At 34.1% G+C, this 27,067-nt stretch overlaps 1 protein-coding gene and 2 long non-coding RNA genes across 3 annotated transcripts; 1 reads left to right on the plus strand and 2 right to left on the minus strand.

The window, feature by feature from the left end:
- Positions 1-361: 361 nt before the first annotated feature.
- On the minus strand, positions 362-3,033 carry LOC130742409 (uncharacterized). The gene is made up of 2 exons (XR_009021143.1): positions 2,051-3,033; positions 362-612 (listed from the first exon to the last, which is right to left on the minus strand). It is a non-coding gene; the product is annotated as an uncharacterized LOC130742409 (long non-coding RNA).
- Positions 3,034-6,722: 3,689 nt separating this feature from the next.
- LOC130742431 (uncharacterized) lies at positions 6,723-9,777 on the minus strand. Its single transcript, XR_009021151.1, has 2 exons — positions 9,468-9,777; positions 6,723-8,029 (listed from the first exon to the last, which is right to left on the minus strand). It is a non-coding gene; the product is annotated as an uncharacterized LOC130742431 (long non-coding RNA).
- Positions 9,778-10,405: 628 nt separating this feature from the next.
- On the plus strand, positions 10,406-11,563 carry LOC130743858 (uncharacterized mitochondrial protein AtMg00810-like). The gene has a single exon (XM_057596080.1). The coding sequence runs from the start codon at positions 10,406-10,408 to the stop codon at positions 11,561-11,563; it is 1,158 nt and encodes a 385-aa protein (XP_057452063.1).
- The last annotated feature ends 15,504 nt before the right edge of the window (positions 11,564-27,067 follow it).

Below are 27,067 nucleotides of genomic sequence, written 5' to 3' on the forward strand. Positions count from 1 at the left end.
AAGAGGAAATGGAGAGATGGGATAAAAATCGAGTTTCTGCCCTTTAATAAGTGTTTAGGGCGGTCATAGGATGCTGGGCGCTCATCAGAGGCCACCGGGTGTAACACCCCCTTTTTCCCATTGTTTTATTTAAAAACGTTTATCAGAGTTTAAAAACATATCAAGGGAGTATTACACTTCTTCACGAAAACTCATTAAAATTAACACTGATTGTGTTTGAAAATTTATAAGTTCATATGCTTTTCAAAGAATGAATTATTCCTGCCAATGAAATTTCTAAACCAGTCAGATAATCCTAAGATGCATAAAATCACTTATTTAAATAGGTTTATCTTCCATGATATTCCAATAAAATTCATCATACTCAGAACTGAATTTCATAAGCACTTCGGCCGTCAACAGTACGACATCGCCATCATTTAGAAAATTATTCAACAACTTCCATAAGAAGAGATTATAAAATCCTCTCAACATAAATGTAAAAGTAACGTAAAATATCTAACCAGTGTTACATTACAGAGCAAGACACTTATTTTATAATAATAATAATAATAACATAAGCTAAGACTCTCCGAAGCTACTCCTCATGAGCCACATCTCTACCTCCTGTACCTGAGCGATGTCGCATAGAACATCATTCCAACAGAAGGGTAAGAACTTACATTGTATAAAATATAACATAACAAAGAGCAAGTAAACAATTCAGATCCTGCTTTATAAACTCTTCACCTTTACTTTAAAATCTGAGTGATTATAATATTTTCTCTCAAGACAGTTTCACAATTCTTATTAATGTTTCGAAAAATTATAAGCTTAAAGAAGAATAATAATTCGACTTTACCACAACAGCAAAACAATTCACCAACAAATCACCAAACACATAAAACCACTGAAAACGTGAAACTTAGTGTGTGAGACTCTAATGTATGCATGTGGTACCAATTGTTAACCTTAGCGGTATCACCGCGTCCACTCCAGACAGTTAACCACCAATGAAGTCCACTCCAGACTTCCAGAACCACGCCAGTTCTGGGACAAACCTCAGTTTTCCGATGAAAACCGACACGTTGCCTCTTGACTAAATGAAGTGTATTTCGTGCAAAAACTCATAAATTAAAACATGCAATTTTGAGACCACTCCAGCCCCAAATATATAACATATTTTCTCACCAAATTCCATAACGGAAATCACACCAAAATTGCACAAAATAACACTTCAATACAATTATCAAATCATTCACTATTCCACTGACAAAACAGCAACACAAAATCATCAAATGTCTCATATCAATTACTAGAATCAGTTTCAGAATCAATCTCAGAAATAAGCAGAAACATAGCAAACTTGCATATAATCTTGGTACTAAATGAGCAGTCCAAAAATTATGAAAATTTTACCAAACATAGCCTTATACGTTAGCTTTCATATAAAATTGGTTTCACCCAATTTAGAATTCTGTAGAGAGAGTTATGGTCTCTACAGCACAGGCTGTTAGGGTTTCTGCGAGCAGAAACAGAGTGAACTTGCAGATAATTCTGGTATTGAACCAGCAATCTAAAAATTATGATAATATTACCCAATATAGCCCTATGAGTTAGCTTTCATACAAAATTGGTTTCACTCAATTCGGAATTCTGTAGAGAGAGTTATGCTCTCTATAACACAGGCTGCTAGGGTGTCTGCGGGCAGAAACAGAATAAACTTGCAAATGATTCTGGTATTGAACCAGCAATCGAAAAATTATGAAAATATTACCCAACATAGCCCTATGAGTTAGCTTTCATACAAAATTGGTTTCACTCAATTTGGAATTCTGTAGAGAGAGTTATGCTCTCTACAACACAGACTGTTAGGGTATCTGCGGGCAAAACATAACAGAACCCAATTTTCCCCGGAACCTCAATTTCGCTCAAAATCAATTTTTCTCACCACATGTTAACACTCAACACAGTCTCTCAGTTCTGAATTTTCAAAAAAGATGAGGGTTCCTTCATGTTAAACTCAACCTCTGTTATTCTACAATTATACAAGATAAATTCAAACCCTTACCTCTTGAAGATCAAATTCTAGGTTTTTTCTTCTCTTTTCTCCCCTTCTCTCTTTCACGCTTCTTTTCTTCTCCTCTGCTAACTTCTCCAATTCTCAAATTCTGATTTCTCTCTTTCTAATTCACTCATATCCCTTAAATAGTCATACTAATGGGCCCCACTCTCAATTACTCACACAAAAACCTAACAAACTTATTTATCTAAATCTTATTCTATATCACATGAGATTTAAATTATAATCACATAATTCATCAAATTACCATATAGCATAATAATAATTAAGATAAAATAATAAATAACCTAATAACGAAAAGTGGGGTGTTACAACTCTCCCCCACTTAAGAATTTTCGCCCTCGAAAATTACCTTAAATGAACAACTCGGGGTAGGACTTCTTCTATCCTACTGACCAAAACAATATCGATTGTGTCATAGACACATATCGAATACAAAAGGAATTAAACATGTTAATAAACATGCTGATAAACCTAGTCTACTAACCGACCATGCTCTGATACCACTAATGTAACACCCCCTTTTTCCCATTGTTTTATTTAAAAACGTTTATCAGAGTTTAAAAACATATCAAGGGAGTATTACACTTCTTCACGAAAACTCATTAAAATTAACACTGATTGTGTTTGAAAATTTATAAGTTCATATGCTTTTCAAAGAATGAATTATTCCTGCCAATGAAATTTCTAAACCAGTCAGATAATCCTAAGATGCATAAAATCACTTATTTAAATAGGTTTATCTTCCATGATATTCCAATAAAATTCATCATACTCAGAACTGAATTTCATAAGCACTTCGGCCGTCAACAGTACGACATCGCCATCATTTAGAAAATTATTCAACAACTTCCATAAGAAGAGATTATAAAATCCTCTCAACATAAATGTAAAAGTAACGTAAAATATCTAACCAGTGTTACATTACAGAGCAAGACACTTATTTTATAATAATAATAATAATAACATAAGTTAAGACTCTCCGAAGCTACTCCTCATGAGCCACATCTCTACCTCCTGTACCTGAGCGATGTCGCATAGAACATCATTCCAACAGAAGGGTAAGAACTTACATTGTATAAAATATAACATAACAAAGAGCAAGTAAACAATTCAGATCCTGCTTTATAAACTCTTCACCTTTACTTTAAAATCTGAGTGATTATAATATTTTCTCTCAAGACAGTTTCACAATTCTTATTAATGTTTCGAAAAATTATAAGCTTAAAGAAGAATAATAATTCGACTTTACCACAACAGCAAAACAATTCACCAACAAATCACCAAACACATAAAACCACTGAAAACGTGAAACTTAGTGTGTGAGACTCTAATGTATGCATGTGGTACCAATTGTTAACCTTAGCGGTATCACCGCGTCCACTCCAGACAGTTAACCACCAATGAAGTCCACTCCAGACTTCCAGAACCACGCCAGTTCTGGGACAAACCTCAGTTTTCCGATGAAAACCGACACGTTGCCTCTTGACTAAATGAAGTGTATTTCGTGCAAAAACTCATAAATTAAAACATGCAATTTTGAGACCACTCCAGCCCCAAATATATAACATATTTTCTCACCAAATTCCATAACGGAAATCACACCAAAATTGCACAAAATAACACTTCAATACAATTATCAAATCATTCACTATTCCACTGACAAAACAGCAACACAAAATCATCAAATGTCTCATATCAATTACTAGAATCAGTTTCAGAATCAATCTCAGAAATAAGCAGAAACATAGCAAACTTGCATATAATCTTGGTACTAAATGAGCAGTCCAAAAATTATGAAAATTTTACCAAACATAGCCTTATACGTTAGCTTTCATATAAAATTGGTTTCACCCAATTTAGAATTCTGTAGAGAGAGTTATGGTCTCTACAGCACAGGCTGTTAGGGTTTCTGCGAGCAGAAACAGAGTGAACTTGCAGATAATTCTGGTATTGAACCAGCAATCTAAAAATTATGATAATATTACCCAATATAGCCCTATGAGTTAGCTTTCATACAAAATTGGTTTCACTCAATTCGGAATTCTGTAGAGAGAGTTATGCTCTCTATAACACAGGCTGCTAGGGTGTCTGCGGGCAGAAACAGAATAAACTTGCAAATGATTCTGGTATTGAACCAGCAATCGAAAAATTATGAAAATATTACCCAACATAGCCCTATGAGTTAGCTTTCATACAAAATTGGTTTCACTCAATTTGGAATTCTGTAGAGAGAGTTATGCTCTCTACAACACAGACTGTTAGGGTATCTGCGGGCAAAACATAACAGAACCCAATTTTCCCCGGAACCTCAATTTCGCTCAAAATCAATTTTTCTCACCACATGTTAACACTCAACACAGTCTCTCAGTTCTGAATTTTCAAAAAAGATGAGGGTTCCTTCATGTTAAACTCAACCTCTGTTATTCTACAATTATACAAGATAAATTCAAACCCTTACCTCTTGAAGATCAAATTCTAGGTTTTTTCTTCTCTTTTCTCCCCTTCTCTCTTTCACGCTTCTTTTCTTCTCCTCTGCTAACTTCTCCAATTCTCAAATTCTGATTTCTCTCTTTCTAATTCACTCATATCCCTTAAATAGTCATACTAATGGGCCCCACTCTCAATTACTCACACAAAAACCTAACAAACTTATTTATCTAAATCTTATTCTATATCACATGAGATTTAAATTATAATCACATAATTCATCAAATTACCATATAGCATAATAATAATTAAGATAAAATAATAAATAACCTAATAACGAAAAGTGGGGTGTTACAACTCTCCCCCACTTAAGAATTTTCGCCCTCGAAAATTACCTTAAATGAACAACTCGGGGTAGGACTTCTTCTATCCTACTGACCAAAACAATATCGATTGTGTCATAGACACATATCGAATACAAAAGGAATTAAACATGTTAATAAACATGCTGATAAACCTAGTCTACTAACCGACCATGCTCTGATACCACTAATGTAACACCCCCTTTTTCCCATTGTTTTATTTAAAAACGTTTATCAGAGTTTAAAAACATATCAAGGGAGTATTACACTTCTTCACGAAAACTCATTAAAATTAACACTGATTGTGTTTGAAAATTTATAAGTTCATATGCTTTTCAAAGAATGAATTATTCCTGCCAATGAAATTTCTAAACCAGTCAGATAATCCTAAGATGCATAAAATCACTTATTTAAATAGGTTTATCTTCCATGATATTCCAATAAAATTCATCATACTCAGAACTGAATTTCATAAGCACTTCGGCCGTCAACAGTACGACATCGCCATCATTTAGAAAATTATTCAACAACTTCCATAAGAAGAGATTATAAAATCCTCTCAACATAAATGTAAAAGTAACGTAAAATATCTAACCAGTGTTACATTACAGAGCAAGACACTTATTTTATAATAATAATAATAATAACATAAGTTAAGACTCTCCGAAGCTACTCCTCATGAGCCACATCTCTACCTCCTGTACCTGAGCGATGTCGCATAGAACATCATTCCAACAGAAGGGTAAGAACTTACATTGTATAAAATATAACATAACAAAGAGCAAGTAAACAATTCAGATCCTGCTTTATAAACTCTTCACCTTTACTTTAAAATCTGAGTGATTATAATATTTTCTCTCAAGACAGTTTCACAATTCTTATTAATGTTTCGAAAAATTATAAGCTTAAAGAAGAATAATAATTCGACTTTACCACAACAGCAAAACAATTCACCAACAAATCACCAAACACATAAAACCACTGAAAACGTGAAACTTAGTGTGTGAGACTCTAATGTATGCATGTGGTACCAATTGTTAACCTTAGCGGTATCACCGCGTCCACTCCAGACAGTTAACCACCAATGAAGTCCACTCCAGACTTCCAGAACCACGCCAGTTCTGGGACAAACCTCAGTTTTCCGATGAAAACCGACACGTTGCCTCTTGACTAAATGAAGTGTATTTCGTGCAAAAACTCATAAATTAAAACATGCAATTTTGAGACCACTCCAGCCCCAAATATATAACATATTTTCTCACCATTCCATAACGGAAATCACACCAAAATTGCACAAAATAACACTTCAATACAATTATCAAATCATTCACTATTCCACTGACAAAACAGCAACACAAAATCATCAAATGTCTCATATCAATTACTAGAATCAGTTTCAGAATCAATCTCAGAAATAAGCAGAAACATAGCAAACTTGCATATAATCTTGGTACTAAATGAGCAGTCCAAAAATTATGAAAATTTTACCAAACATAGCCTTATACGTTAGCTTTCATATAAAATTGGTTTCACCCAATTTAGAATTCTGTAGAGAGAGTTATGGTCTCTACAGCACAGGCTGTTAGGGTTTCTGCGAGCAGAAACAGAGTGAACTTGCAGATAATTCTGGTATTGAACCAGCAATCTAAAAATTATGATAATATTACCCAATATAGCCCTATGAGTTAGCTTTCATACAAAATTGGTTTCACTCAATTCGGAATTCTGTAGAGAGAGTTATGCTCTCTATAACACAGGCTGCTAGGGTGTCTGCGGGCAGAAACAGAATAAACTTGCAAATGATTCTGGTATTGAACCAGCAATCGAAAAATTATGAAAATATTACCCAACATAGCCCTATGAGTTAGCTTTCATACAAAATTGGTTTCACTCAATTTGGAATTCTGTAGAGAGAGTTATGCTCTCTACAACACAGACTGTTAGGGTATCTGCGGGCAAAACATAACAGAACCCAATTTTCCCCGGAACCTCAATTTCGCTCAAAATCAATTTTTCTCACCACATGTTAACACTCAACACAGTCTCTCAGTTCTGAATTTTCAAAAAAGATGAGGGTTCCTTCATGTTAAACTCAACCTCTGTTATTCTACAATTATACAAGATAAATTCAAACCCTTACCTCTTGAAGATCAAATTCTAGGTTTTTTCTTCTCTTTTCTCCCCTTCTCTCTTTCACGCTTCTTTTCTTCTCCTCTGCTAACTTCTCCAATTCTCAAATTCTGATTTCTCTCTTTCTAATTCACTCATATCCCTTAAATAGTCATACTAATGGGCCCCACTCTCAATTACTCACACAAAAACCTAACAAACTTATTTATCTAAATCTTATTCTATATCACATGAGATTTAAATTATAATCACATAATTCATCAAATTACCATATAGCATAATAATAATTAAGATAAAATAATAAATAACCTAATAACGAAAAGTGGGGTGTTACAACTCTCCCCCACTTAAGAATTTTCGCCCTCGAAAATTACCTTAAATGAACAACTCGGGGTAGGACTTCTTCTATCCTACTGACCAAAACAATATCGATTGTGTCATAGACACATATCGAATACAAAAGGAATTAAACATGTTAATAAACATGCTGATAAACCTAGTCTACTAACCGACCATGCTCTGATACCACTAATGTAACACCCCCTTTTTCCCATTGTTTTATTTAAAAACGTTTATCAGAGTTTAAAAACATATCAAGGGAGTATTACACTTCTTCACGAAAACTCATTAAAATTAACACTGATTGTGTTTGAAAATTTATAAGTTCATATGCTTTTCAAAGAATGAATTATTCCTGCCAATGAAATTTCTAAACCAGTCAGATAATCCTAAGATGCATAAAATCACTTATTTAAATAGGTTTATCTTCCATGATATTCCAATAAAATTCATCATACTCAGAACTGAATTTCATAAGCACTTCGGCCGTCAACAGTACGACATCGCCATCATTTAGAAAATTATTCAACAACTTCCATAAGAAGAGATTATAAAATCCTCTCAACATAAATGTAAAAGTAACGTAAAATATCTAACCAGTGTTACATTACAGAGCAAGACACTTATTTTATAATAATAATAATAATAACATAAGCTAAGACTCTCCGAAGCTACTCCTCATGAGCCACATCTCTACCTCCTGTACCTGAGCGATGTCGCATAGAACATCATTCCAACAGAAGGGTAAGAACTTACATTGTATAAAATATAACATAACAAAGAGCAAGTAAACAATTCAGATCCTGCTTTATAAACTCTTCACCTTTACTTTAAAATCTGAGTGATTATAATATTTTCTCTCAAGACAGTTTCACAATTCTTATTAATGTTTCGAAAAATTATAAGCTTAAAGAAGAATAATAATTCGACTTTACCACAACAGCAAAACAATTCACCAACAAATCACCAAACACATAAAACCACTGAAAACGTGAAACTTAGTGTGTGAGACTCTAATGTATGCATGTGGTACCAATTGTTAACCTTAGCGGTATCACCGCGTCCACTCCAGACAGTTAACCACCAATGAAGTCCACTCCAGACTTCCAGAACCACGCCAGTTCTGGGACAAACCTCAGTTTTCCGATGAAAACCGACACGTTGCCTCTTGACTAAATGAAGTGTATTTCGTGCAAAAACTCATAAATTAAAACATGCAATTTTGAGACCACTCCAGCCCCAAATATATAACATATTTTCTCACCAAATTCCATAACGGAAATCACACCAAAATTGCACAAAATAACACTTCAATACAATTATCAAATCATTCACTATTCCACTGACAAAATAGCAACACAAAATCATCAAATGTCTCATATCAATTACTAGAATCAGTTTCAGAATCAATCTCAGAAATAAGCAGAAACATAGCAAACTTGCATATAATCCTGGTACTAAATGAGCAGTCCAAAAATTATGAAAATTTTACCAAACATAGCCTTATACGTTAGCTTTCATATAAAATTGGTTTCACCCAATTTAGAATTCTGTAGAGAGAGTTATGGTCTCTACAGCACAGGCTGTTAGGGTTTCTGCGAGCAGAAACAGAGTGAACTTGCAGATAATTCTGGTATTGAACCAGCAATCTAAAAATTATGATAATATTACCCAATATAGCCCTATGAGTTAGCTTTCATACAAAATTGGTTTCACTCAATTCGGAATTCTGTAGAGAGAGTTATGCTCTCTATAACACAGGCTGCTAGGGTGTCTGCGGGCAGAAACAGAATAAACTTGAAAATGATTCTGGTATTGAACCAGCAATCGAAAAATTATGAAAATATTACCCAACATAGCCCTATGAGTTAGCTTTCATACAAAATTGGTTTCACTCAATTTGGAATTCTGTAGAGAGAGTTATGCTCTCTACAACACAGACTGTTAGGGTATCTGCGGGCAAAACATAACAGAACCCAATTTTCCCCGGAACCTCAATTTCGCTCAAAATCAATTTTTCTCACCACATGTTAACACTCAACACAGTCTCTCAGTTCTGAATTTTCAAAAAAGATGAGGGTTCCTTCATGTTAAACTCAACCTCTGTTATTCTACAATTATACAAGATAAATTCAAACCCTTACCTCTTGAAGATCAAATTCTAGGTTTTTTCTTCTCTTTTCTCCCCTTCTCTCTTTCACGCTTCTTTTCTTCTCCTCTGCTAACTTCTCCAATTCTCAAATTCTGATTTCTCTCTTTCTAATTCACTCATATCCCTTAAATAGTCATACTAATGGGCCCCACTCTCAATTACTCACACAAAAACCTAACAAACTTATTTATCTAAATCTTATTCTATATCACATGAGATTTAAATTATAATCACATAATTCATCAAATTACCATATAGCATAATAATAATTAAGATAAAATAATAAATAACCTAATAACGAAAAGTGGGGTGTTACACCGGGCGCCCTGCTTCCTTCAGCATTGGGTTTCTTCAGTTACTTGGGCGCTCAGCGCCCCTTTTTGGGTGCTCAGCGCTCTGCAACTCTAAAAAATTAATTTTTCACTTTAAACTTGGATTCTTCATGAATATCTTCCCTGCATCAAAAGTCCAAGTTAAGCTCATGAAATATATAATATTTATACTATTTCTAAGTTAAAACTAAGTACTTACTAAATCAATTACTTTGGGGATAAAATGATAAAAAAATGCAAGCATACAAGTTAAATAAGTGCTTAAAATGATATTCAAATATACGTCAAATAAGCACTTATCATATCCTGAATGGCGAAAGGCTATGAATGAGGAAATCAGCGCTCTTGAATCAAACAACACTTGGTCCATCGTGCCATTACCATCCAATAAACAGGCAATCAGATGCAAGTGGATCTTCAAAGTGAAGTATAACTCCGATGGTTCAGTTGAGCGGTATAAAGCCCGTTTGGTTGCCAAGGGTTACACACAACGAGCTGGGATTGACTTTCTTGACACTCTGCCATTAAGAAATGGTCCCTCATCCAATTGGACATCAACAATGCTTTCTTGAACGGTGACTTATTTGAAGAGGTCTACATGACACTTTCCTTGGGCTATCCTAAACAACAAGGCAACATGGCTTGTAGATTACATAAATCTCTTTATGGGCTTAGACAAGCCTCAAGACAATGGTTCTGCAAATTTTCTACTGCCTTGAAGCACTATGTCTTTCATCAATCTACAAGTGATTATTCACTTTTTAGCAATGGATCAGCGAATACATTGGTCATTCTACTAGTGTATGTGGATGACATAATTTTGGCTGGCCCTAATACTGCGCTGCTTCATGAGGTCCAGAGTCATTTAGCCAACACTTTTAGGCTCAAAGTTCTTGGTGACATGAAATATTTCTTGGGGCTGGAAATTGCTAGGTCCTCCCAAGGAATTATGCTAACTCAAAGAAAGTATACTTTACAGTTACTAGAGGACACTGGATATTTAGCTTGCAAGCCTCAACCACTACCAATGGATCCTGGACTGAAACTGAATTCCTCAGATGGTGATTTGTTATCTGATGTCACTCTTTATAGGCGGTTAATTGGAAGGTTAATGTACCTCACAATTTCTCACCCTGACATCACATATGATGTGCATAAATTGAGTCAGTTTATGTCTCAACCACGGTCTTCCCATCTTCATGTTGTTTACCATCTCATTCAATACTTGAAAGGAAGCCCAGGCCAAGGTCTTATGTTTAGTTCTTCTTCTAGCCTTCGCCTATCAGCCTTTTCTGATGCTGACTGGGGCGGGTGCTTAGAGACAAGGAGGTCAACAACTGACTATATGGTTTTCCTGGGTGATTCGTTAATTTCATGGAAATCAAAGAAACAAGCTACTGTGTCGCGTTCTTCAGCTGAGGCTGAATACCGAGCCCTTGCGTCTCTTGCATCTGAATTACTATGGCTTCGTCAGTTGCTTAAAGTTTTTGACATTCAGGTTCCCTCAGTAATGGTGTTCTCTGATAACATATCTGCAATAGCTTTGGCAACAAATCCTACTTCACATGAGCGGTCCAAACACGTAGATATTGATGTCCATTTCATAAGAGAACATGTCACATCTGGTTTTCTTCTCCTTAATCATGTGCCATCCGCCAAGCAGCTAGCAGATTGTTTAACAAAACCAGTTGCTGGTCCACGATTAAGAGATCATATGGCCAAGTTGGGTGTTTTGAACATCTATCTCCCAACTTGAGGGGGAGTAATAGAGAAATTAGTTTTTTCTAATTTAGTGACAGCTGTAAATAAGTGCCAGCTGTTAGGTTGTTAGAGTTAAGTTTTATTCAGTTAGAATAGATATTGATACACAATCACACTTGTATATATACTTAGTTGTTAAATGAAATATACAGAGAATTATTTTCTCCCAAATACGTAGAATTCAATAAAGGTTTTGGATGGTGATTACGTCTTGATTACTGAAATTGTGTACTCTTTTTTCTTCACCAGGTTTTCCCAAGGGGGTTTTTCCTGGTAACATTTTAACGAGGCATGATTTTTTTAATCTTTTTCCAAGGAAGTGGTGGGTGGTGGGCTTTCTTTATAGTAGGAGGATCTTGTTGCTTTCCTGTAATATTTACTACTTTCCTTTCCTTTTCCTACTTGTATTGGGATTGAAGTACCCCTTGTACTTCACTTTATATATATATTTCTATGGCTTATCTAAAAAAACTAAAATGGGTCTCACAATTTGAATCACTTTCATAGTATAGACCACCCGACATTAGAGCCTCTGTTAATTTTTCTTCGAAATTTTTCTATAGATCTTTTTCATATAAATTTCGAAACCAAAATTTTTTGAAAAAATTCCACATGAAATAAAGTTTATGGCACTTTTTGACGGGCACAAATTAACCGCCGCTAAGGCTCTACTATTGAGTGCTCTCTATAAAACATTAATGTACTAAAATTTTACGAAATCAAGTGCTGGTCTAAGAATGTGGTTCGGAATGCATCCTCATTCGCCGGTTTGGTGTGGATTGAGGAGGTTCCTCTGAAGGCTAGTAGTTTTGTAACCGCAAATCTTTTCCCTTCCATGCCTACTTCGAGTAATGATATATTCACACCTCACTTTCTCTTCCATTTCTTTTCCACTGATTTTTCTTTCTATCTCTCTCTACATTTCCTGTCACATCACATATCATATCACTCATATCTCTCATTTCTCTTCACATTTTAAAGAGGTGGAGGTGGAAATGGATGGGGCACCAAACATTATTCATGTAGAGCAAAAATTGCTTTTATTTTTCCTTTTCTGAAAATACTGATTTTTTTTTTCTAACTATAAAATAATTATTATAATAGTCTATATAAAATTTCACTAGACTGCTTATAATTGGTTGACATACGTACCACTATTATTTTAGTATGGTCACACATGTGCACATATTAATTCTTGAGTACATTTTTTTCTTCAAAATTTACTATTTTATATATTTGAGCATATTTAGGTTGATCCATTGCCATTAATGCATATACTAAGGCTATGTTTGACACGTTTAGCTGATAAGCTAGCTGAAAGCTGAAAAGCTAGCTAATAGCTGAAAAGCTAGCTGAAAGCTGATAGCTGAAAAGCTACGTAATTTGAACAAAAGTGTTTGGTAAAACTAGATGTTGAACAAGCTGAAATTGTAAAATGACATAAAAGGACATACTTGTATAATTTTTTTATATTTAACATTACTTTATTTTCACATTAATACCTATATGATATTAATATTAAAATTATTATAAATTTTTAATTTCACTCAAATTATTTATCATATTAAAAATATAATATTAATTTTTACTTATTTATTTTTCTATATTTTTATTAAATTAAATATAATAAAATAAATAATTTGTAATTTGTAATATAAAATTATTTATTTAATATAAAATTATTTATTTTATTCTGAAGTAGTAATTATTTCTGTGCGGTAACGATGTACATATGAGACAAGTGTGATAACTGATAAATAAATAAGTTTTTTTTTAGTACATCGGAAAATGAGTAGGTAAATAGGTTTAGTAGAAAACATATAAGGCTAAAGGTGAAATTTTGATAAAATAGTAACGATAAAAATGAGAATATATTTAATAAGCTATAAGCTTTAAGCTTTAAGCTACCTGAGATAGCTTATAGCTTAAAGCTTTAAGCTACTGAAATAAGCTCCTTCACCGAACATTTTTATAAAGCTTTTAAGCTAGTCAAATAAGCTTTAAGCTAGTCAAATAAGTTATAAGCTAGCTGAAATGACATGTCAAACATAGCCTAAATGCAAACTCATGTTATATAAGCAGTAATTAATTAAACTCTTATCGTTTTGATTCTGAAAATTAAGAAACTCATGCATATGTGAGTTATTATCGTCCTATTAGTCTATGTAATGTGGTTTATAAAATTGACAGAAAAACTATTGCAAATACATGTATCTTGTAGTCCTTACATCTTCTTTTATACTATTTAAAACATGAAAAATACTGGTTAATTAGTCTTGTATGACTCCCAGCCTTGTTTCATTGTGAAAAAAAGTATTGCAACTGAAGGAGACCTAACTCAACCACAAAAGCTAGTTCAAGAGTTAAGGTTTGCACAACCATATATAAGCAATTGTTTGGCCATATCTCTAGTCAATGTAGGACTCTAACACACTCCCTAACGTCCAGTGTAGAACATCTGGAGCGTGGAAAGAAACGGGTGACCCAAATATGGGAGGTCTCCACAACAAATGGATCTAGGATAGGGGCCCAACCCATGGTCAAACAACCATTGGCTACCATGAAGGAGGTCTAACTCAACCACAAAAGCTAGTTCAAGAGTTAAGGTTTGCACAACCATATATAAGCAATTGCTTGGCCACATCTCTAGCCAATGTGAGACTCTAACATCAACATCATCAAGTTTTCCTTAGAAGTCTTTCAGTTTCATTCTTTAAATTTGATCAATAAGTTTATAGATTTTATATGTTGATGTTTTATCCCAGCATCGAACATATTTTACCTTATTGGTATTGTAGAGGCCTGTTGGGGGACCTTTGTATGAACTCTAATAGACATCATGCAAAGGCACTCATTTTGAAGAGAAAAGGACTAACAATTTTTATTATAAAACCCTAACATAAGGAGTCCAATAATGAAGTTTTAGGTTGAAAAAAAATGACAAAAAGGAATGAAAATACAGTTTTCCTTGGAAAAAAAAATATATCACAACTTAATTTAGACTGTTAAACAAAAAGTCGAAAATAGTTAGTTCCAAGTGTAGTAAAGTTCTTTAGCTCCTCATACAAAGTCAACATGAACCTTCATTCTAGTTTGAGCCTCCTAATTCACCATTTGATGGTACCTGCAAAAAAACCAATTAATTAAACATATAAGAGACATAACCATATAAGACATATAAGGTAGCACATAATATGTCACAATTTATTTCTTAAACAAATAAAAATTATAACCTATTGAACTTAATAAGAGATTCCCCAAGAACATATAACCATAGCAGAAGACAGTGCACAAGCTCAATAATTTAAAGTCAAGTTCAATCTTTATGAAAAAGGCAAAAAATTGAGGAAATTGTGTACCCGGAATTGAAAACTTGTTATTGTAGCTCTTAATAAAGTGTCTCCAACTATCAATCTCAACTCCTTCACAAAATCATCACGGGAAATCTTCTTTGCCTAAACTAGAACGACGGATATATTAGAGACATTTCATCAATGAATACATAAAAGAAATAATTTACGATATTGTACAATATACCTTATATAGTTCATAATGTGCATTGATAAGAATCATATCATTGGGAGGAATCTTGCCACCGATAGCAGCAATAAGCACAGAAAAAGGAAGCCAAGGAGATTTCAGAATTTTCATGATGCTAGCAACCCCATTAGAAACAATTCCCTTAGGTATTTTAGCTCCTCCACCACCACCACCACACCACCCCCCTTCTCCCACCCCTCTCTAATTGGCTCGGGCTCTTTCTTCTATCGAGCATAGTTCTCATTTGCGTTTGGCTTGCGATGCTTTCCCCTTGAGATTTTGCCTTCTCCTCCATCGAGCTTCTTTACTCTCCTCTGCACAATCTGCCATGAAAGTCTCTCCTCTCTTCCGCTTTGGTCAAAGCCTACCTCATCTCTCATATCTTCAATGGTTGTTTAATTTTTTTCTAGGTTTCTATTTTTTTGTTCTACTTGATTCTTTGATTTCTCGATTCCTCCCTCATTTTCCCTAATTTTTTTCAAGTTTGTGTTCGTCCAAATGGTAACCCCACTGTTTTTTGTTTTGCCTTGCTAGATTACAAGTGTTAATTTTAATGACATTATGAAGTATTTTGATTTCATGTTAATAGCTTCTCTCTGCCTTTGCATTTGAATGTCAAATCCCTTTCTCTGACCTTTGTTCTTTAGAAAATTGATGCTCTGTAAGTGATTTTACCAGTTTGCTGGTTTGAATGAGAATTCAGAAAAATTGCTTTTGGAATTCATGGTACATGGTTCTCCTTGTTGTGTGTTTGATCCCTTGCTTTACGTTTAATTCCTTTGGCTTTTTTCCTTTCGCCTAATGATCTTTATTTCTCCTTTCCAATTTAAGATAGGGTATAGCTTCCTGATCTGACCAAGAACTAAATGTGGTTCTTAGTTTTGACATGTTTAATGTATAACAGGTTATATTATGTGGTTTAATTGGAATTCCCCCATCAAATGGTGTTATTCCACAATCTCCAATGCATTCCAAAAGTTTGGCTACATTTAAGCACCAGATAGACATATTAATTAGTTGTCTAGTTTTATAGAGCTTCAGTGTGATAAACGTTGCCAATGCACTTCTGTTGCTATGAGGAATGTGAGGAGGAGCTTAAGGTGGTGAAAGAGGAGAAGACAAGGATCCTGGAGCTTGTGTGAAAAACAAACAAGTAATATCTAACAAGAGCATCCAAAGACAACTTGTCAAACCCCTTTCAATTGCTTGTTATTGTCAAAGATTTTCAATTGCTTGTTATTGTCAAAGATTTTGCTAACATGGTAGATCACCATCAAAGAGGACACCACTTAGATTCCCTAACTTTGACTTGTATTTTAGATCAAATAGGCAAGAAGTTATATCTTGTAGTCAGTCAGGTGATGGTGTTATATTTTATCAATGTGGTTCCTGTAAAATGTTCATTGGAGATCCTTCTTTGATCATAGATTTGAGATATAAAACTTAAATTTCGATGAACTTCAAAGGTTCCTTCTTTGCTTGTCTCTGATTACGTACCCAATGGTAGCTTGTTCTAGCTCCTTCATGGTGTCATTGGTTTCAATTCATTGATTTTCAGAAGCCCACTAACTTTATGTGGCTCCATATTTTATTTTTAGTTTCTACACAGCTGAATATTAATGCTGGATTAAGTCAATAATTTTTTACGGATTTATCTACTTGGGAGGAAGAGAGGAGTAAGAGAAGGGTGTTGGTGGAGGTGGTGTTGGGGGAGGGAGGTTGGAGGAGGAAAAGGGTGGTGGAGGTGTTGGTGGGTGAGAGAGAAAGGGTAGGAGAAAGGTGGTGGGGGAGAGAGAGGGGAGGGTGGGAGAAGGGTGGTTGTGGTGGTGGTGGAAGATAGAGAGATAGGTGGGGGAAAGAGTCAAAGAGAGAAAGAAAAGGTGAGATAGAGAGAGAAGTTGACTTTTCAACCCGTTGGGACTAAATTGACATTAGGTTGATAACATTAGGGACTCAATTGATATCCAATTGATGCTTAACATGCCAACTCAGCAATTCCGTTAACGTCCGTCAACTTTTTTTAACACAAGGACTAACGTGAAGGGGTTTTGCCTCATTCAGGGACCGCAGGAGGCATTTTAGAAATTTAGGGACCAATATGAAGGCGGCTGACACATTCAAGGACCAAGTTGGCTATTTACCCCTAAAAAAACCTCACACCACTAGTTGTATCTCCTTTACTAAATATTTTGAAACTGTACATCGAATCATAGAGTAGAGGAGCCTATTTATACGAAAAAAAAAAACGTAAGAGGGGTGGGGTGTCGATGAACCAGTGGAATGTTGTGTCACAGTACGGCAGTACCTAGATGCACTTTTAATGTTACTAATATGTCAAAGACTTAAATAAAACATTCCTTTTTTATTTTTAATAAGTTGATTAATATAAAATGGTTATATTAATAAAAAATTATTATTATAATTTACTATTGTAACAAATACCGGCCTAAATAAGTTTGTAAAGTCAATATTACTCATAAAAAATAAATTTTAAATTAACTACGCAATTATATACTTTATTATTTATTAAAAGTGATTATTATACTTTATTAGTGTAAAAAAATACCTAAATTACTAAATACAATTCGGATTTTACAAATAAGTCAATGATACTTATAAGATATTATTATTTTACAAATTACCTAAAAAAATTATTATAAATTATTAGTATAAGTCAATGATACCTAAAAATTCGTTAAAAAAATGATACCTAAAATTATTATAAAATATCAGTATTATTATTTTACCTAAATACATTTATAATTTTAAAAATAATTCAATGATACTGATAATATTTATTATTTTACAAATTACATAAAAATATTGTTATACATTTTTGATATTACTATTGTTGTTACAAATAAGTTAATGATACTGATAAGATATTATTATTATTATTCATAAAAAGTCATTATTATAATTTATTATTGAAAGAATACCTAATTAATTCATTTGTTATATTATTCATAACTTAATGTCATTTATTATCATAACAAAAATCTAAATTAATTAATTAATTAATATTAATAAAATTTATAATTCTTATTTATTATTGTAACAAAATAATTACAAACATTTTTCATTTTATTGTTAAGTCAACGTTACTCATAAGGTGCCATTTTTCTTAATTTATTACTATAAAAATATCTAAATAAATTGATTATTAAAATTGATTATTATTAACTAAAATGGATTTATGATAATCAACCTCCAAAATTAAATAAATAATTTCCTTTCAGAAAAACTAAATTAGATTATTATACTAAACTATTGTAACAAAATAACTAATTACATATTTCATGTTACCAGAGTCAATGTTACTTCGTTCAAAAAAAAAATAGTCAATGTTACTTATAAGATACTCTAATTTTTTAACCGATTATAGTAACAAAAGGCCTTCATAACTTAATTATTATAAATTGATTACTAGCTTATAAAAAAAATCGATTACTGATAATAATAAGTATTTATTTATCATTGATTATTATAAGAAAATACCTAAATACCTTTTTAATGTAAAAATAAGTTAGTGTTACTCATAACGAATTTTTATTTTTTAATATATTTTTTTGGTAACATGTTCTTTTTTAATATATTATGCTAAAACAATTACCTAGATAAATTTATTATTATAAATTCATTATTTCTAATAAAACTGTGATTAGCAGAATTCCTAAATACTTTTTTAATATACTGATAAATGTATGATAATAATAATAAATTATTATTTTAATTTATTATAGTAAAAATTAGTTTAATAAATTGATTTGCAAGTGATTCATATAATAAAATTATTGTAACAAAAAATAGGGTGTGTCCATATTGGGTGGAGTTGGTGAGCATATATTGATACTAATATGCAATATTACTGATAAAAATAAGTACTTTATAATTTAAGTGTTTTTTTTTTCCGAAAGCAAAAACTATATTTATAAGAAAATTGATAGGATATACACCCGCCTCTAAAGGGAGCAAAAGTCAGCAAATACAAAAAGAGCCCAAAAAAATATAATAATCAACCCAAGATACCCAAAGCCTATACAAACCTATCTAAAAAGCCCTCACATTTTTAATGTTATAACAATTTTAATTAATTGTAATAACAAATATCTAAATAAATTGATTATCATAAATTTATTCTTATTAATTAAAAGTGAATATTATAATTTATTATTTTAATAAATTACTTAAATACATTTTAAATGTTAGTGATGAGTTAATGTTGTCGATATGATATTACAAATTTTCAACTATAAATAATAATATTTACTATCATAAAATGATTATAACTATGAAAGTTAATTATTTTAATTTATTATTGTAACCAACTGTCTAAGTAAATTTTTGTTGTTGCTGATACTAAGTATTACTGACTAGATATTATCATTTTCTAATTGATAATAAAAATAAAATATGCAAATAAATTGTTTACTATAAATTAATTATTATTAATAAAATTTATTATTATAAATAATTATGATAAAAATACTTAAATATACTTATAATATTACATTTTTTTTAATTATTGTAACAAAACAATTAGTGTAAAATTATTATTTTATCTTGTGCATGCAGTGCATGGAAAAATTATCTTTCAAATATAATTGAATTTGAAAAAAAATTAGAATAAATATATAAGTTTTCATATATATGTGAAGTTCTAGTTTTTAAATTAAAACAATTTACAGTACAAATATTATATAGGCTTAAATATGGTTTTGGTCATGAGATTGTAAAGTAAATTAAATTGGGTTCTTGAAAAAAATTTCTTTGAAATGTAATCCTTGAAATATATATTTAATCAAATTAAGTTTTTTGCTCAATTTTGACCGGTCAATGGTTCAGTGGCGAGCCTAGTCTGCAGATGGTGTCCATATAGATTATTTCACATCAATTTTAGTCCCTGTAAAAATTTTAAATCAGATTTTGAGTTCCTCTTTTTCCTTTTCCACTGTCTTCTTCCTTTTCCACCTTCATCTTCTTTCTTCTTCAATTCTCATCTAAATGATGAAATTCTTGTTCCTTTAAACTTCTGGGCACTTGCATGCTTCATCTTCTTTCGCTTTCATCTTCATCCTCTTCTTCCCTAATTTTTAAGAATATAACCAGCAAATTTTAACTTACGATGAGAATTACATCCAGGTATGATTACGTTAATCATATAAATTGTTGTAAAAAAACATTTCTTAATTTGTTGGTTATGGACTAAAGAGGAAGAGGAACATGATGGGGATGAAGGAGGTAGAGGAGTGTGCGAAATATTTTTGGGTTAAAGGTTGTGGTATGGTAAATTTTTGGGCAGACAATGAAGGAGGTTGGTGAAGAAGTTAGAGTAATGTGATGGTTGGAAGGAGGGGCTGAAAATATGATTCAAAATTTTTTCAAGGACAAAAATTGATGTGAAAAATCCATGTGGACACCAACTGCTGACTAGGTTCGTCACTGGATCGTTGACTAGTCAAAATTGAGCAAAATGACTTAATTTGATTAAGAAAATATTTAAGGGATTACATTTCAAAAAAATATTCAGGAACCCTATTTGATTCCCTTTACCAAATATAAGGAACATATTTAAGCCTATTATAAATTTTAATTGAAAATATGAATTGAAATTTTATGGATTTCTATGAATTTAATCAGAGTTCTACCAAAAAAATTAAAAAATAAGAGAGCAAAAAGTGTGGTAGCCCCATCCTCCAAGAAGATGACTCAATTTTATGCAAGAGTTCATATAAAGTTAGAAATGTAAAATAGGTGACTGCAATTGCTGGGTGTGACTTGTATCATCCTAATGGCACTCTTGTGAACCAAATTCGAGCTTGGTTGACTAGGGAGTGGGAGATTCGTTTTGTTCACGTGTGTTGAGAAGCTAACCAAGTTGCAGATTGTCTAGCTAATATGGCTCATGATCTTGCTCTTGATAACCATGTGCTAGAGAACCATCCTCCCAGCTTTTCTTCCCTGCTTCTGGCTGATGTTATGGATGTCGTTTTCCCTAGGTCTACCCTGGTGTAGTTTCTGTTTCTTTCGGGTTTAATCCCTCCTTGTAACAAAAAAAAATGTAAAATAGAATAATTATTAAGATCTAATATTTAATGTAAATGATCAGTCTGACGAAAGAACAGGTAGCACATGAGAACTGCAGATGCACACCGTAATAAATATTTTGATATGAAGAATTTCCTATATATTTATGCATAACTAATATTGGGGGTCTGCTAGGGTTTTTCTCTCTCTGAAATTTCTCTCTGAGTAACACGGTTATGGGCGATTCCGGCGTCCCGCCGGAAGACAACAAAGGCGGAGGCTCTCCACATCCCCACCAGGATACGGGGATGGAAGAAATAGCATCCAGCAAGGTGATTTCATACAAAGTCATTTGTCTGGGTATCAATGGGGAGAGGAATCTGATGAGGAGGAGGTTCCCATGGAAGGTTTCATGTCTGAATCAGATGAAAGTGGGTCAGAAGGGGAGACTAATACCCCGCAAGCGATGCAAAGCAACCCGCTATGTCCGGTGATCAAACTCTCGAAGGAGAAACGGAAGGAACTACCCAAACCCTGGAAAAATTCGGTCATTGTCAAATTGCTAGGGAAGAGGATTTGTATGGGTTTAGTAAAAGATAGGTTGAACAAACTTTGGCAACCATCTGGGGAGTTGGAGGTGATTGTCCTCGATTTTGATTTCTTTGTTGTCAGGTTCGCCAACAGGGTGGACTATGCTCATGTCTTCACTAGAGGTCCGTGGGTGATCATGGGGCACTACTTGGTGATCCAACAATGGAGACCAATGTTTATCCCCTCCAAATGTGAACTGAACAGGAAGTGATGGGCTTAGAGTGTCGGGCTTCCCTGTGGAATGTTATGATCAGGAAGTGCTTCATGAGATTGGGCGAAACGTGGGTAAATTCGTCAAGGTTGATGACCACACCTGGAAGACCATGGCTGGAAAAGGCCAACCAGGTGCAGCTACTGAGAGTGCACGCGTTGCTAGAATATGTGTTGAGATTGACCTCAGGAAGACTCTGGTTTCTAAGTTCGTGATTGAGGAAGAGGAATTCAAGATCGAATACGAAGGCTTTAACTTGATCTGTTTCGAGTGTGGCAAATTTGGTCATAAGAAGGAATCATGCCAGCAAAAAGTTAACGAAAGTATTCCCCACCAGGAAACTGAGCAAGGCAAACTGGCGTTAGCTAACCAGAACGGTCAGGGAGATGACTTTGGTCCATGGATGATAGCAAATTGACCCGCACGTCCCGCCCAAAAAGGCCAGCTGATAAGGGCTCAGTTGCTCCGACGACCGGCCGGAATGGCAGTGGCACAAGATTCTCCATCCTTCAAAATATGGAAATTGATGAGAATCATGGAGTTTCCAATTCTGTTGGTGGTAATCCCTCAAGTTCCGGGAACATTGAAAACCCTACGCTCACTATGCGGTTAGGGAATATTCCCTCTTTTCCACAGCCTTGAATGCACCAGGGGTGGGACCTACCGGTGTTCAAAAAGTTACACTCAATCATAGAGGTCACCCAAACAGTGCACAACCTTTCAACAGTGTTGATCCCAAGGCTGATCATGAGGTGGCGTTAATAACCGCCCCCAGCTTCACGGATTCCGTACCAGTAAAGGATACCCATGATGAGCCCATTATTACGGGCCCCACCAACACATATTCGGTGTCAATGAATGCACCCAATCCTGGCAATACCTCACATGAGGGAGTCAACTCCAATTCAGGTGCTAATCACACGCAGGCTAGGGCTGACGTCAGGAAGTCCCAATCACCACCGCCTCTCCAGCATGGTAAAGTGGGTCCAGCTTCAACTTTTAAAAAATTAAAGAGTAAAGCACGTGACCCTAGGCGTGATGTTGGTAGCTCTAATGCTAACAAAATTCCCAGCCAGAGAAGTTTTCTCTTTGACGTCTCCTGCGAGCAAGAATAATGAGCATCCAAGGGAACGTGATAGGAGCTTGTCTCCTCATCATCACCGGAACTCTTAGTAGTTCCTCCATCTTCATCTCCAATAGTTTTTTTTGATGATGTAGAACATATTCAGCTGGAATATTAGGGGTGATGCGACTAAAGGAGTTCCCCTTCTCCTAAAGGATATTGTTGATAGACATAATGTCTCTTGTATAGCTCTTTTTGAGCCTCGAGTTAGTGCCACTAAGGTCCCCCAAATCATGAAAACTGTAGGTTTTGATGAGTCCTTTGTGGTGGAAGCAGAGGGTTTCTCAGGTGGCATATGGATTCTCTGGTCTAAGCACTTGATCTCGGTTGAAGTGATTTCTTCTCAAAGAAAGCTTGTTCATGTTCGTATTTGATGAACGCATTAACGCGGGTGCGTGCCAAAGTATTCTGCTTTGAATGCAGTACAAGGTGTTGAACACCAGGATCGATCTCACAAGGACTCGGTGAGGTATTAATTGATAATAGAGTAAAACAAAGCAATTAAAAAGGGGGTTTGATTGATTTGATTGTAAAGTAACAAACAAAACTTAAAAGAGATTTTATCAGATAAAAGAAAGTGTTAGTCCTCGGATTATAACATTCAAGTGCAACAAACCTTCATCGGTTACAAAAGATTAATTCTTCCTCATTGTTCCCCTAATTCGTGAGAGTTGATTAACTAAGCGAAAATCAATTCTCAGTTTCCTAAACTAAGCGATTAAGAAACAGTTACGAACTAACATGAACTAAGCGAACATGCATCAACTCTTATTTCTAAAACTACGGAATTAAGCAAACCCTAGATCAGAAATAGAGATGAAGAGAATTAATAAAGAAGGAATTTGCATTAAAAATAGAACCTCAAGTTTGCAAACACAAGAATATTAAAAATCCTAAGACTAACTATGGAGTTTAGCAACTCATACTAGAAAAGATGGAGAGAGATATTAGGAGAAGGTGGAGGAGGTGATGGTGAGATGTGGTGAGGTGGTGAGGTCTAACAAAAGCCTAAACTCACTTATTTATACTAATAAATAAACTTGTTCATCAAGTAACAATCTTTGTTATCTAAATCTTTTCTAAATCTTCACAAAATCGGGCCCACATAAAGAAGTAAGCTGCTGAACAATCAGACATTCGCGGGTCCCACAAGAAGTCTGAATCTTCAATTGAGGTGAACATGAGAGTTGTAGCTCTTTAAGTCAGCTTCGCAGGCCTTCAATCGGATCCTAATTCGGAGTTCTGTAGCCCATGATATGATCATTTTAGTGCAGACTGTTCCAGACTCGCAGGATTAGCGACAGCAACTTTGCAAGGAACTTATGACCAAGTTAGAGGCTGATTTTAAACTTGTGCTGAACATGAAAGTTGTAGGGCTTCGAGTTAGCTTTCCAATGACGTATTATTCGCCCTATTTGGGTATTTGTAGCTCCAGGTTCAACCTGTTCTAGCAAAACAGTCACAGAAACTAAAAAGTGTAGAATTAAGCACTTTTCCATGAATAATCCAAATAAGCACTAATGGTCAAAACATGGCTAAGTCATAACGATTAAGCACAAAAAGGTATATAATGAAGCTTAGAAAGACACACGTAAAGGGTATCAATTATGCGCTTATCAAATACCCCCACACTTAACCTTTTGCACTCCTAGGCAAAACTTAACTTCAAAGAAGATTCAGAAAATCAATTATAATAACAAGTACTTCCTAAAACATAAAAACTCAGCTCACACTTATCTTTGAGAAGTAGAAATTCAGGTTTATGAGCAAGAAAATAACCACTTCATTTTCCACAAAGATTAGACAAATTAGATCCATCACCTACATTCCAAGCCAACAAGAAATTGCAATTTGAACATTGAAGTTGGATGCAAGTGTTATACTCTCTACTCTCAAGTGTGTAGGTTTGTGTTTAATCATGCTTAAGCAACTCTCATCATCTCATGAAAACATGCATCTATCTTTGATGCGGACATGAGAGCTTTTTAATGATTTTTGAGAGTTTTGTGTTGGAACCCTTCTTTCTGCCTTGAGCTCTCCTATTTATAGAGCTCTATGTCTTGTACGAACTTGGCAGTTTCTTCTTCCTTGCTGGACGAGTTAGTGGGTCTTTACCCTCCCCACGATCTGCTGCTTGCTCCGGAAGTTCCATGCGCAGTGGTGAGGTGACGTTCTTCAACCGCTTCTTGGCCACGTCGTGGGGGAGCGCACGTTCTCTTACTCAGTCAATGTTTGCACGTGTTTAATGTGCCCGTGTTTGTAGCAACGGTTATCAACGTCTTCTCGTCGAAATATGCTATCCATTTAACTTGGCATTTTTCCTTACCTCTTCTGGTCCATTTTCGACTGCCCCATGTGTTTTGGGCCGAACATTGGGCCAAACATTTTGGGCCAACACAACTTTTATTATAAAACTAACATAAGGAGTCCAGTACATGAGATACAAAATAAATTTTAATGACGTTTCAGGTAGAAATAAATGACAAAAGGTAATGGAAAAGCAATTTTCTTAGGAGAAAAAAAAAATATCACAACTGTTAAACAAAAAGTTTAAAATAGTTTGTTCCAAGGGTAAAATTCTTTAACTCCTCCAACAAAGTCAGCATCAGCCTTAATTCTTCAATTCTTCATTATGGTTTGAGCCTTCTAGCTCACCATTTAATGGTATCTACAAGAATGTAATCAAACATTAACACTCTGTTTGGTAGAGAAGAGAGAGATAGGGAAGAGAGAGTAGAGGAGAGAGAAGTTGAGTAGAGAGAAATAGGTAAGAAATAGAGTAGATTTAGAAGTTGTTTGGTATGATAAAAAGAGAAGAGAGAGATATAACTTCTTTATTTAAAAATACTTTTATTTTATTTCTGGTGCATTTCTGGCGGTTTTTGACACATTTCTGGGGGTGTCAGACTGCCAGTAAACTAATAAAAAGATAAAAAAATGACAGGTCAAAATGAATGAATACTGGCGGTTTTGGAGAAGTTTCTGGCGATTTCAGACCCCCAGAAAAGTACGAAAATCTGGAAAAAAAAATAAAAAACAAGCACCAACCCAATCTCTCTCCAATTTAGAGAGACCCAAAAAAGTGATGGGTCCCACCATTTTTCCACCCTCTATCTCCCTCTTCTCTTCCACCAAACAAGGGTGCTTACCCTATCTCTCCCTTATCTCTCTCTCCCGTATCTCTCTCTTGTCTATCTCTCTTCCACCAAACATAGTGTAAGAGAAATAACCATAGAAGACTGCACATAATATATCACATTTTATTTCTTAATCAAAATAAATTAAAATTAGAGTCTTTAAACTAACTTAATAAGCGATTCCACCAAAAGCTATAACCACAGCAGAAACAATGTACAAGTACAATAATTCAAAGTCAAATTTAATCTTTATGAAAAAAGTAAAAAGGGGGAAAATTGTGTACCCGAAATTGAAAATTTGTTATTGTAGTTCTTAATAAAGTATCTCCAATTATTAACCTCAACTCTTTCACAAAATTATCACGAGAAATCTACTTTGCCTACACTAGAACAATTTATATATTAGAGACATTTCACCAACGAAAAAATATAAGAATTAATTGGAGATATTGTACATACTTTATATAGTTCATAATGTGCATTGATAACAATCATATCACTGGGAGGAATCTTGTCACTGATAGCCGTAATAAGAACAGAAAAAGGTAGCCAAGGAGATTTCGGAATTTTCGAGTTGCTAGCAACTATTCCCTAAGGTATCTCAGAAGAAGAAGAAAAAACTTCATATAAGCATTAGAGTAAAAAAAAAGGATTTAAAACAAAAAGATAAGTATAAAAATCACAAAGCCCGTGAATGCATTTTTTTTTTTTTTTTTGAAAGATCAAATCTCATTAAAAAAGACTTCAGAATACAAGTCATATAAAGGGCACACTATGGCTTACAAACAAGCCCAAAGCAAATTGCCAGATACAACGGATCCAAAATAGAAATAAATCCACCAATAACATAACACACGAGAAATAATAGTA

Source organism: Lotus japonicus, chromosome 3 (genome assembly GCF_012489685.1).
Source record: "Lotus japonicus ecotype B-129 chromosome 3, LjGifu_v1.2".
Classification (NCBI taxonomy): Eukaryota; Viridiplantae; Streptophyta; class Magnoliopsida; order Fabales; family Fabaceae; genus Lotus; species Lotus japonicus.